Source organism: Pleurodeles waltl, chromosome 5 (genome assembly GCF_031143425.1).
Source record: "Pleurodeles waltl isolate 20211129_DDA chromosome 5, aPleWal1.hap1.20221129, whole genome shotgun sequence".
Lineage (NCBI taxonomy): Eukaryota > Metazoa > Chordata > Amphibia > Caudata > Salamandridae > Pleurodeles > Pleurodeles waltl.
This window is the reverse complement of record NC_090444.1, coordinates 1,271,700,054-1,271,712,486: the sequence shown is the minus strand read 5'-3', so window position 1 is coordinate 1,271,712,486 and position 12,433 is coordinate 1,271,700,054. Positions and strand designations below refer to the sequence as shown.

The 12,433-nt window shown below is 43.5% G+C and overlaps 1 protein-coding gene across 3 annotated transcripts in view; it reads left to right on the top strand.

The window, feature by feature from the left end:
* EPHA7 (EPH receptor A7) overlaps nt 1–12,433 on the top strand; it is a 233,506-nt gene that overhangs the window by 209,983 nt on the left and 11,090 nt on the right. For 2 of the 3 annotated variants that reach the window (XM_069235509.1, XM_069235508.1), the window contains exons 12-14: nt 1,540–1,601; nt 6,455–6,664; nt 8,233–8,382. In XM_069235509.1, the coding sequence (XP_069091610.1) occupies nt 1,540–1,601; nt 6,455–6,664; nt 8,233–8,382 (422 nt within the window). Of the gene's footprint in view, nt 1–1,539; nt 1,602–6,144; nt 6,256–6,454; nt 6,665–8,232; nt 8,383–12,433 lie in introns of all 3 variants that reach the window. The other variant, XM_069235510.1, reaches the window with a different exon arrangement.

Sequence of the window (12,433 nt, the reverse complement as noted above, 5' to 3'; positions counted from 1 at the left end):
AAACATCTTTTTTCTAAATTTGGATATGCTGAAAACCTGGTATGGATCCGGCTCTCCATGACTGACTTTGCAGAACCCTGCCTTAGGTAAAAGGCCCAGAAGCGGCTTTGTCATTGTGAATGGAAGACACTGCAGTTGCAAAACTGCTGTGACCTCAGCACAAAAAATCATTACTGATGAAGCTGAGATTGGACAGGCAAATATGATTATTCTCTTGATACCAATAAAGATTGTATGGAAAGTCAAGAGCTGTTTTACAAAAGTGTAGATGGCAAAAACAACCACTATATCGCCTTTTCTCTTGAACCGTTGGCGAGCGATTGCAAAGATGTTTCTGTACCGAGGTTCTCCTTTTCATCATAAGGGAATTGCATGGATACCCTTGTGGCCATCAGGAAGTTTCTTGTCATTTCAGACCCATTAGACCACTTGTGGTATTTTTATTTCTCTCAAATCGAGGTGTTTTTCAATGTGTAGTCCTGCATTTGTCTTTGTAAAGCCTTGACTACTGTCCCCATAATGCTCTGTGTTGAGGAATAAAGGGAATAGTCGTGGTTGGCCATTTTAAAATGGTGAGGAGCTACTATTACACCTGATTAAACCAGGAAGGAAAAGCACCCTGTTGGGTCTTGATGATCTGTTCACCTGATATGCATCGCAGTAGCGCCCCAGGGGGATAATTTGGCTGATGTTTTTAGAACTTTTCAAAGAGAAAATTAGAGAGCCCTGCAAAGAAACACTGGTTTTAAGAAGCTTCAAAACGAAAACATTGAAACTGTTATTTTCTATTGGAGCAAATTGTTTATGTGTATGTGCAAAGAATGCATTGTTGTGTCCCACAGAATGAGAATTTTCCTCTAGAGAGCTCTGCTCTCTTTACAGGCCATGATTTCCGAGAAGCTAGTGTTTTAAGTGCTTTGCTCATTGTGAGTTCAGTGCTGGCACCCCTTAGAATGTATCTAAGAATGGAACTTCAAAGGAAAGGAGAATTAGTTATATTATTTACATTTCGTGTTTTGCACCAGGATTTGTTATAAACTGTCAAATTGTGGAGCCCCCTTGGACCTACAGGTAGACAGGCCCATCTGTATTGAGATGTTCTATTGTTTGGCTGCCCCTTTTATTTCAAATGCTTTTGTACAGCTTTAGGCCAGTCTTCTTTCGTTTATTGATGCTACTGCATGTATTAAAAAGGAAGTTCCAATCCCAGTTTTAGTTAAATGCTTTTGGGTAAAAATGCATAAGCTATTCACGTAGTGACACATTTAATTAATTACCTGTAACCCAGAATATCACCGATGGTTAGTGTATTCTGGTGTATACCCTACGCCTCTTCAGGTCATCTGACCAGAAAATAAAATCATCCGGCGATTTCAGGTTTGTGCTTTGTACCCATAAGTCACGCAGGTTCTCATGGCTTCAGTAAGCTCCTTCTCATTGCAAGAGGTTTCCCTTTCATGTATACATTTAAGCTAAAAAAAGAAGGAAGTTTGTTATAGCGTTTCTGTTCTCATAGCATACTATGTCTCTTACTTGTAGGAAAACCGGTTATGATAGTCATAGAATTCATGGAAAATGGAGCCTTGGATGCATTTCTGAGGGTGAGTATATAATGAAAACATATTTTTACGCTTACTAATTTTGTCATACTTTGAAATCCAGATCACAAGTTTACAACTTCATATAAATGGTATTCTGAAAGACGCATTGTTATGCAATATTATCCTTAGGAATATGCATTTGTTCCATCCCATACTTCAGTCACAGCGTTTTTGCAACACTCCCAGTGAGCGGCAGCGTTTTAAACTAATGCAGAAGAAAAGTACAATGAGTCAAAAATCACAGGCAAGCTGTCACTCCTAGTAAATCAAAAGGTAATTCACATCTTCAGGCAGAGATGCCCATGTGTAATGTTCCTAACTATCCTGATATGGGCAAATCATATTGTATTTTCAGATCTACTTTCTGAGCACCGTGCTTAAGACAATGACCACCTCCCTGTAAAAGAAGGGTGTATTATCTACCTCTTCCAAAGTTTGTACATTAAATGCGTTGTTTCTGAACCTCTTGCCAACATCTACTTGGACACAGTTGTTAAAGAGCGAACAATACATTTTGAACCTGGCTCTATTATAAGTGCAATTGGCTCCTTTCTTTGTAGTAGGGAACCGGTGAGCAACGCTATTGTACAAACCTACCCCTTGATTGAGATATATTTATCATTTGTCTGTAGGGCTGCAAAGCCTGGAAAGTGTCAGTGCGCTTTACAAGTAATGAGTGAAATAAAATGAATGAACACATTTCCTGAAGCAAAGAAAGCAGTAAGAAGATTTTATTAAGAAATAAGGAAAAACTTAAACAGATTGGTTACATTCTGTTCGTCTAGCCATAATAGAAGCCAAGTAATGCTGTAGAACTATTTTCGTTATCTAACAAATGTAAAATAGCATTTTGATAATATGATGGGCTTTTCATCTTAAATGTATCCATGTTTGATGTAGAAAGCTGGCCTGGTGTGTGGTGAACACCTACGGTGGTATCACCTTATACCAGGTCCAGGTATCATCCCCTATTAGTGAAGTGCAGGCAGTGTCTTGGAAGCCAGGGCTCTCCAGAGGTAGCTGTGGATGAGCAGCCAAGACTTATTTAGGAGACATGCAAAGCTTATGCAATACCACTACAGTCACACAGTACTTACACACATGAAAGAATCACACACTGTTACAAAAACAAAGTAACTTTATTGTAGTAACACAAATACTAAAATACTGGATAGGCAATACACCAACTGGAGGTAACTAGACACACTATTATGTATACATTAGAAGTCAGTGATGAGCATAAAAGGCATTAGAAAACAGTGAAAACAATAGTAAGTACTGAAGGCCCAAGGGTGGGGGACCAAACCATCTACTAAGTGGAATGTGAAAGTCGGGCCCCCACCCACGGAAGTGGAATCGGTAGAGGGGAGTTAAAGGAACTAAAAAGCCCAAAAGGTAAGTACTAGAGTGCCCCCCAGCGACCAGGAGAAAAGAGGTAAGTATCTGGTTCTTCCCAAACCCACCTAAAGAACTTCAGAAGAGGATTTTGCAAGACCCAGACAAGACTGCAAGAAACCAAAGGTGGATCCTGGTAGGGGAAGGAAGGGGACCAAGTCCAGTTCTCTTTGGAGTGTCCAGTGGTGACAGGAGCCACTACCCACCCGTCTGTGGTTGCAGGACCAGGTTGACAGTGGACGAAGACGGTCAGCAGTGCAGCACCAGAGCAGCAGAAGAGTTCCTGAAGTGATACAGTCGATGTCCCATGTCAGAAGGAGAGCTGCAGTCAGTCAGTGGTGTGGAAAAACCACTAACAAGCCTTGGTAAAAGCAAGAGTCGTGGATGAAGAGATGCAGGGCTGCCAGGGACCAGCAAGGTCCAGGGGGACTGAACACATGGGGGGGAGAGTCCTAGGTGGCCCTCAGCAGTGAGGAGAGTCTCAGGAAGAGGAGGCAACCCCCACACGTGACCCACATGCAGCAAGCACAGGAGTCACAGTAAGGCCCATGCAGCACACCTAGAGTGGTGTCCCAAGTCGCTGGTGCAGCATGCAGAGGGCTGTGCATCACAGGGGAGAGTGCTGGAGCTGGTGCAATAGGGAGCCTGAAGATCCCTTAGAAGAGAAGCAAACAAGCCTTAGTAGCTGCAAGAGATGTGGTGCAAGGGGGTACTGTCATGCGTGGAGAGGCAAGGGCCTACTGTCTCCCAAGTTGGACAGCTAGTAGAGAGGACCAAGGGACCACTCCAGACCACCAGCCATGATGCAGGATCCACACAGCTCTGGAGGAGAGGAGATCCACACAGTCGGTCATTGCTGCAGTTGGTGCCTGCGGATGTGGAGGAGTGACTCCTTCACTCCAAGGGAGATTCCTTCTTGCTTCCTGGGGAGGCTGAAAACTCATCACCCTCAGAGGATGCACAGCCCGTGAAATGTTGGAGTTGCTGGAAGGAGCAAGAGAAACAATGTTGCAGAGTAGAGTTGCCGTGTAGTTGCAGATTGTCGGCTCCTGGAGGGTCCAGTTGCAGTTCCAGTCGCCACAAAATGAAGTAAACGATGCAGAGGAGTCGTGCTGGAATCTTGCACATCTAATCTGAGGACCCCCCACCAAGAGGGAGACCCTAAATAGCTGCAAAATGGGGATTGGTCACCTAGCAGGGTTCCCACCTATCAGGAGGGGGCTGTGATGTCTCCTGCCTATCCTGGCCACTCAGATGCTCCCAGAGGCCTCTGCCCACCTTGGATTCAAGATGGTAGAATCTAGTGGCTACCTGGAGTAGCTCTGGGTACCACCCCAGGGGTAGTGAAGGACAGGGGAGGGGTGACTCCACTTTCCATTGTCCAGTTTCACTCCAGAGCAGGGACGCAGGGTCCCTGGACCGGTGCAAACCGGTTTATGCAAGGGGGGCACCAAATGTGCCCTTCAAAGCATACCAGTGGCTTGGGGAGCCTACCCCTCCCAAGCCATGTAAAACCTATTTCCAAGGGAGAGGTTGTTGCCTCCCTCTCCCAGAAAAAATCAAATAATTTGTTCTGCCTTCCTCTGCCTGAGCTGGTCAAGCAACAGGAGGGCAGAAGACTGTCTGGTGACAGCAGCGTGTGCTGCCCGGAAAACCCCAGAAGACTGGTAGGAGCAATGCTAGAGGTCCTGGCAACAGTATTGGGGTATGATTCCGATCTGTTTGATACCAAACATGCCCAGGTTTGGAGTTACCATTATGTAGCTGGACACAGCTACCCGTGTCCAGTACACTGGTAAAATGGCTTCCCCAAACTTACGAAGTCCAGTAAAATAGAGCTGGAGTTTGTAGGGGCACCTCTGCTCAAGCAGGGGTGCCCTCACACACAGGTACTTGCACCCTGCCATCTAGGCTAGGAGGGCCTATCATAGTGGTGACTTACAGTGATCTGGTGAAGTGACTTGAAGTGAAAGGGTGCATGCAAAAATGCAGAGCCTCTGTGGCAAAAAAGTTCAATCACCTCTTGAATGTTAGAGGGGTGTAATATTCTGTCTGGATAGCATAAATTATATCAGAAAATCATCAAAGGATAGTTTCACTTATCAGGAGAATGTCCTCGACAGATATCCGTTGATTTTTAGGTACATTTATGATTGAACATTTGAAAGCACTGTAGTGTCACAACCCTGACACAGTGCTTAATTTGTGAAAGAAAAGGTGCCGTACCCAAAATTCTGCTGAGACCCAGCAGCGGTATAATTAAATGAGGCATGCTGAATACCAAGGCTGGTAGTCTATAATACGCTATCAGACACACTCTGCTAATTTTTCTCGCTCTTGCAGGTTCCTTCTTTCTCCCTTTGTGACTGTTTTGCCTCCTTTCTCTTCCTCCGTCTTTCTGATCTGCTTGTTGTTCCCTCTCTTGCACTCAGCAAATATCCGGTACAGGAAAATAAGTGCTGGTCCCCAAAAGTAAGCGCTGGTGTCCCCCGCCAGCCTAAATTAACCACAGCCCTGACAGGGACTCTACACCCTTAGTCTTCCAGGTTGTAATGACTTTCTGCTAACGTATTCAAAGCATTTCTGACCATTCAGGAAACCTTCATGCATGGGTCAGACTTCTGTGTGTCCTCAAGCTATCCCCTGAAGTGCAGGGCCTTCTGGGAGAGTGTGGGAAAAAATAGATTGGCCTCACACTATACTATACTCAAGGCTGATTTTGTTGCAATTTAGGGACATACCCCGTTCTGCCAGAGAAAAACAAGATGGCTGTGAGCACGTCATGAACACAAAGTACGAAAGCAGATAGATTTTTGGCATCATTGTACTTAGCTAGTTGCACCAGTTTTCACAATGTCGGCTTAGCGGAAGTGTTAAAGCACACTGTGAATGAAGTGAGTTAGGGCTTAGATATCCAGTATATAGTTATTATTGTGTCAGATAAATAGTTGTTGATTGTGAAGTGGTGGGAACCTATACCTCACACCCGCAAATGCCTTGAAAAGGAGTAGTGTGATATAAACGTGTCCTTTCCAGTAGTTTGTCAAGAGTTTTTTGTGACATGCACACAAAGACATATGCAATATTTTGCACCCATTTCCAATTCATTCTGGCCTAACCAAATAAATAAAATAATCTTCTGCTTTAGAAATGTTTGGAATGGTTGACTTCACCTTCAAAGTCTAAGCGGTCAGGATCCACCCAGACCATGCCGTTTGTAAAAGTTCAAACACTAAACGCCCAAGGAACAAACTCACAGGTAACGGATGGCTTGGAAGCTCTCCGAATCACCCTTGGTCATCTGTCCATTATAAAGGCATGCTGGTAATCTTAAGCATTCACACATCATACTACATCCACCTTTCAAAAAGCATCGTCCATAAAGCCCATAAACAAGCTGTACATTTTAGCTGGGTGTTGGGATTCTAATCACAGCACATCTCCCTTGGCTCTTTCAGAAACACGATGGACAATTCACTGCCATTCAGCTCGTGGGGATGCTGAGAGGAATTGCAGCTGGCATGAGGTACTTGGCTGACATGGGATATGTGCACAGAGACCTGGCGGCACGGAACATTCTTGTCAACAGCAACCTTGTCTGTAAAGTGTCTGACTTTGGACTCTCCAGGGTAATCGAAGATGACCCAGAAGCTGTCTACACCACTACAGTAAGCCATGCAGACTTTTAAATGAAAAACAGGAGTGGGTGGATAGTTATTAAGTTCTGTATGAATATCTTAACAAAGCATACAGGACGTTCTACTGGGTAACGTAATACTATGTTATTTATTAGGCGGGTTGTATTACACCATTATTAATTATTCAACTCAGCATGAGGGCAGTTGTGGAACTGGTGTTTGTGTTTCGCTTTCCATATTTTCTCCTCATTTCGAGGGCTTTTCCCAGGCTAATGTTTCCAAGGAAAAACCTGAAAGTGCTACTGTTCCCACACTAACTCTTATTCCAGGAAATGTAGCCGAAAAGCATCTCTAAGGTGTAAACATTCTCCTTTACCATAAGAGATAGAGAAGGCCCATTGTTTTTATCTCCTTTCGTCAATGTAAAAATTACTTATTCATGTTTGTTGGGATTTCTGTTAAAATGAGTTTAAGAAACCATTCTTTCTTAGGTTTGAATGAAATATTTAGTGTGACAGATAAAGTTTTAGTGTATGTGGCTTTGTGTCTATGTGTAAAGGTGACCCTCATGTATGTAGCAGTGAGTTCCAGCTGCACAATGAGACAATGATGTTTGCAAACACTGGAGCCCTGAACTATACTTTTTCTGGCCGCGCCTTGTCTACCAGATCTGTGACTGGGGGTGAATGTTTGATTTGGTCTGCATTCTGTCTATCAACTGTTCTTTTTGCATTTGTCGCCCCAAGTGGAAAGGGTATGCCCAGACGTGGGTCCCGTGCTCATTATACCACCAGATTCAAGCTAGCTTGGCTGAAGACGGGTGATACCCCAAAATCGTCCCAGGATGCTTGTTTCTGGTCCAGGGAGGACCTGGCCTGGCAGTTCCGGCTGGACTGTTCCCATGGGGAACAGGGTCAAGACTGATTTGCATATGGCTGGGTCCAAACTGGAATGGCATGGTGAGCAAAAAAACTGATGGAGTAAACCCAGATCTGTGACTGGGGGTGAATGTTTGATTTGGTCTACATTCTGTCCATCAGCTGTTCTTTTTACAGGTTATCCATGGCCACAACTGTCTGTGGAAGCTCAAAAAGTTAACTTTGACATTGATATACTTCTGGTCTGCTTTTAAATTCACAGTTCCCTCATCGGGGTAAAATAAATACTACTTAATGTATTTAAATGCCTGTCATCAGCATAGCTACACCTCTTGTTACAGCTGGAGATGGGTACAATACAACCACTATGTCTAGTGCCCTTAAACTATCTGGTGGAAGGGAAAGGAAGCATGGGATGTACGTAGTGGTCAGATTTTTGTTGTCAAGGGACGTGTTTCAATTATACTTGTCCTGCTTCAATTTACACAGGTGGTGTTAGCTGTGCAAAGCTGGTGTACACTATTCAACGTTCACCTGCAAGGAGTTCGGTGAATGCAGCACATACTCAAATCCAAAAACATTTGCTCGAGAGGAATGTGCTTTCGAGAATACTCTGCATTTGTTTACGTTTTATAAAGTTAAATAAGTATTCTTTCAATTAGAAAAAAAAGTCAGTTGTGTTGATGCACCTTGCTGATTCAGTTTTCGTTTTTTAAACAGGGTGGAAAAATTCCAGTGCGTTGGACAGCTCCTGAAGCCATCCAGTACCGCAAATTCACATCTGCCAGTGATGTATGGAGTTATGGAATAGTTATGTGGGAAGTAATGTCGTATGGAGAAAGGCCATATTGGGACATGTCCAATCAAGATGTATGTATTTAAGAATGTATACGTTTTTCACAACAATGTATGAAGGTTACATGTTATGTTTCATTGTTTTTATTTATAGGAGAGTTTTACAATTTCAGGCCTCAGTGTAATTGGGCGCTGTGGTAAGACAACTGTTGGCTGATGATTGTGGCTTATTCCAGTGCAAGGGGATTGGGTCCCTACAAACTTTCGATAAAACACATTGGGACTTATTTATAAGCCCCTTGTGCCAACGGAGCATCACTTTTAGCGACTCTACAGTGGCACCATGCCCGCGCAATATTTACAAGGCAGCGTTAAACCACTTTTTGTGGCTTAAAGCTGACTTGTGAACATGGCCCTTTTAAATGCATCACTTAACATGAAAGGGGCGTGCAGTGGGTGTTGCTGTGGGCATTCCAGTGCAACACCCATTGCATTTTGACACTGCCCCAGATTTGCTAAAAATTGTAAACCTGAGGCAGTGCCAAAAACTAACACCACTCCAGGGGTGTCATTAGCATGGCGCAACAAGGAGAAATACTTTTATTTATGCTCGTTTTTTCTTTTTCTTTGTGTGCTGAATTCTGCAGCACACATAGAAAGACCGAAACGCCATGAATGATTGTTTATGTGCAGGAAGGGGTCCCTTACTGCACATAAACAATAATTAAATAACGACGATTTGCTACTTCTATGTGTGTTGTATTCTGCAGCACACATAGAAGTAACAAATCATCATTATTGATTGTTTATGTGGAGGAAGGGACACCTTCCTGCACATAAACAATCATTGCCTGCAATGCAGGCACCCTGCACTATGGTGCAAGGGTGTTGCCACTAGGCAGCTAAATTTAGCACCAGTGCTCGGGAAAACGCAGGGGTGCGCCTTATTATCTTAAATATGGTGCATCACTGCCTTTCTGAAGTGACGCAGTGCTTCCAGATTTGGCACCGCACTGCACCACTTTCTAGTAAAGGAGGCCCTGTATTTGTGGTCCGTGGGTCTGGAGTTCTGGCTCACAGTCAGCATCTCACTGGCAGTGTGCTCCTTCTCCCACTTTCAGTGCTTACCTGTTGAGTGGGTAGGCATACATCATGCTACCATTTAGCTACTAGTCTCTTACACATTTAATTATTGCATCGTTCTGAGAACTCTACCTGTGATGACTACAAGGATTGGCTAGCTTTTCCTCCTCTGTCTTCTAAATCTGTATTCTTAGCTTGAGAGCCAAAAGTTGGAGGAAGAGTTAGAAGGAACTAGAGGTTGCCACTAGGTGTTGGGTCTGTCCTTTCACTCTGTATCTTTCTTCGATCAGTGTGTTTCAGCTATTGGCTGGAGAATTTACCAATCACAACTTGGCCCAGCACAGTGGGGTATTCCTATTTCTACTAATTCTATTTGCTGTTTGCCTATAACCTTCCTTCTCCACTCCTCAGCATGAATTGAACTGCAGGAGGGACCATATTACAACTATAGCTCTATTGGTCTGCCAATGCTGGTTCCCCCTCAAGTGTCTCGCTCTAACGTGTTAGCACATTAAACCCAGACCTATTGACTTTGCAAATGGTTTTTAGAGGTTGGGCCTTGTGGGAGGCTAGAAATTATAGCCCCTGAGAGAGAAGCTCCAGGTTGCTAAGACATAACCCTTGCTTAGTAATGCATTTTATTTGAACAATGGACATAAATCATTTTAAGAAAAAGAAACCAAATGTTAGGTTACCAAACAGATTGTATAGTTGCTCACCTCTCACAGGGCTCAGACTAACATTCCATGGACTGTCAGAATGTGGTCAACGAAATCCTTGGGGCAATGAGCGAGAAGTATTTTCATTCCCACGACAACCTATAGAGTTTCATGGGTTTTGACAGATTTCCTATGCAGTCGATCCAAGAATAAACTCATCCGAGAAGACGTGAATGCCTTCACTGTAAGGGATATGGAAAAGTAAAGAATGTAAAAACACTTTGTCTAGTAATTTTAAATAATACGGATTGTTCACCGCACCATTTGAATTGCTTTATGTCAGCCATAATGGCTTCTTATCGTTGTTAAGTACACCTCAAGTCCTAGAAAATAAATATAAACGCGAATGGCACGAAAATAAATACATTAATTGAGTGAAAAAATACCACTCAGAAATGGAAAATACTCAAAGCTTTGATTGTTTTTGAAAGATATTTAGATACATAACTTGTATTTATATTGAACTAACGCAGTTGTGATGTTATGTGGCTGCAAACACTGCTCACTTAGAAGATACGCACTTCTTATTGTACCTTGAGTAAATCTTACATTTTTAGTAGCTGTTATTTCCTTTCACACTACTTTAGTATTAATTACAACTACTTTAATTAACCGCTTCAATCTAAAATGCGTCATTTTCCATCTTCTTGCTGATGTTTGACATTTCTGCTTATGGTTACGGGCTGCCCTCTCTGCCCATGTTGCTGTGCCATTTTCCTTCACACACACAACAGACAAACTCATTGAAAATACTAAGGCTAAAGACATACTTCAGATTTGACTTGGGTTTAGAAAAGATCTTTCGAAGTTTGTCTTAAGAACCTCTATCCAAATCCCCGCCCATCCCCACTTGCACAATCTCAACACCCTTGTCAATGACTTTCACGTATTTTTCCCAACTCCACTGAAGTGCATCTTGCTCGGTGGCCTACAACTGATTTGAGAGCTACAGATGTACAGTCGAATCATTCCCTTCCTTACAGACCTGCCCTTTCCGACCTACAGACCACGCCAGCTACAAGATGTGCTGTGCCACCTGTAGAGCAATAGCATCTAACACACCCCCATACCTGAGAGAAAAACTCACTATGCCTCAAAGCCATGCAATCGCCAGACCTGAAGCCCAGAAGTGCAAAAGGAAAAGACCAGAAGACAAATGTTTTCTATCAGTTCATCAAGGATATAGACCAGCATCCCACAACAAATAACTCATTTGTTCAGTCCTTCATTTCAGAAAGGAGATGGAAATACATTTTTGGGGCACCTAATGTGTTACCACTTAGGAAGCTTTGAGCTCCTTTTGCCCCTACATCCACTCTATGAATAGAAAGCCTTTTTGTATGCAGTTGTGAATCGTTCCTCACCAGCTCTACCACATACAGTGGTCTGTTGCTTTCTAGATAGTTTTCCATTATTTAGGTATACTCATATGAACAAATTACACTAATGGATATAGACTGCATACAGAAACTGCCTTATCAGAGTTACCCCCGTATCGATCTGCCAAGATTGTGGACACCTGAAGGGGTCCTTGTGGCTTGGAGTCCAAGAGGTACCTCTTTCCTCAGACCGATTGATGCCTGGTTCAGTACTCCAAGCTGGCATATTTACCAGTGTTCAAATCTCCTCACAAATCAAGAAGCTGAGGTACCGAGGTAACACAACTGGAACCAATATGCTTTCCCTGTGTATTACATCACAGGGCAGGGGGACACTGCAAGGTACTTTGTGTGGTCCCATGTCCTTCAAGGAATTGACAGTGTCCCGTGATGCACCGTGATTCCAAATAGGTATGTCATCCACACACAATAATGCTAAAATTCTGATATAAACCATTTTACAGGTTTACTTTCCTGACTGGATTGGGAGGCCAATACTGACCTTCCTTGCTGGCCATGGGAGGCCAGTATTGCATGATCAAGACCTCCAGAGGTGGGCTTCCCCTCTCCACAATCAAGGGCCCCACTGTCCATCAGCCTGCACCCACGGGGGCTAATCTCCAATCAGTAAGGGGCAGGTCATCCACCTCAGAATGACCCTGCTGATTCCCCAGGGAGGCAAGTTGCCACTTGCAGCAAAGGGACATCTGCAAGTCAGAATGTTTTATTTCTCTTGCAACTCCCAAAATTGAGTCATTCAAATGTCAGAAATACATCTCCAGGGACAAAAAGCCAGCCCATTATGCTTTGCCACATACAGAGGGTCGCTATTTGATTGTTGACTGTAAGATTGGAGAACAGACAAGGGTCTCGGTCTCCAGGTTAGGCAAATATCTGGGTGCGGCTCACAGCGGGAGGTAGTTTTTATCCATTTCGCCTGGTCCC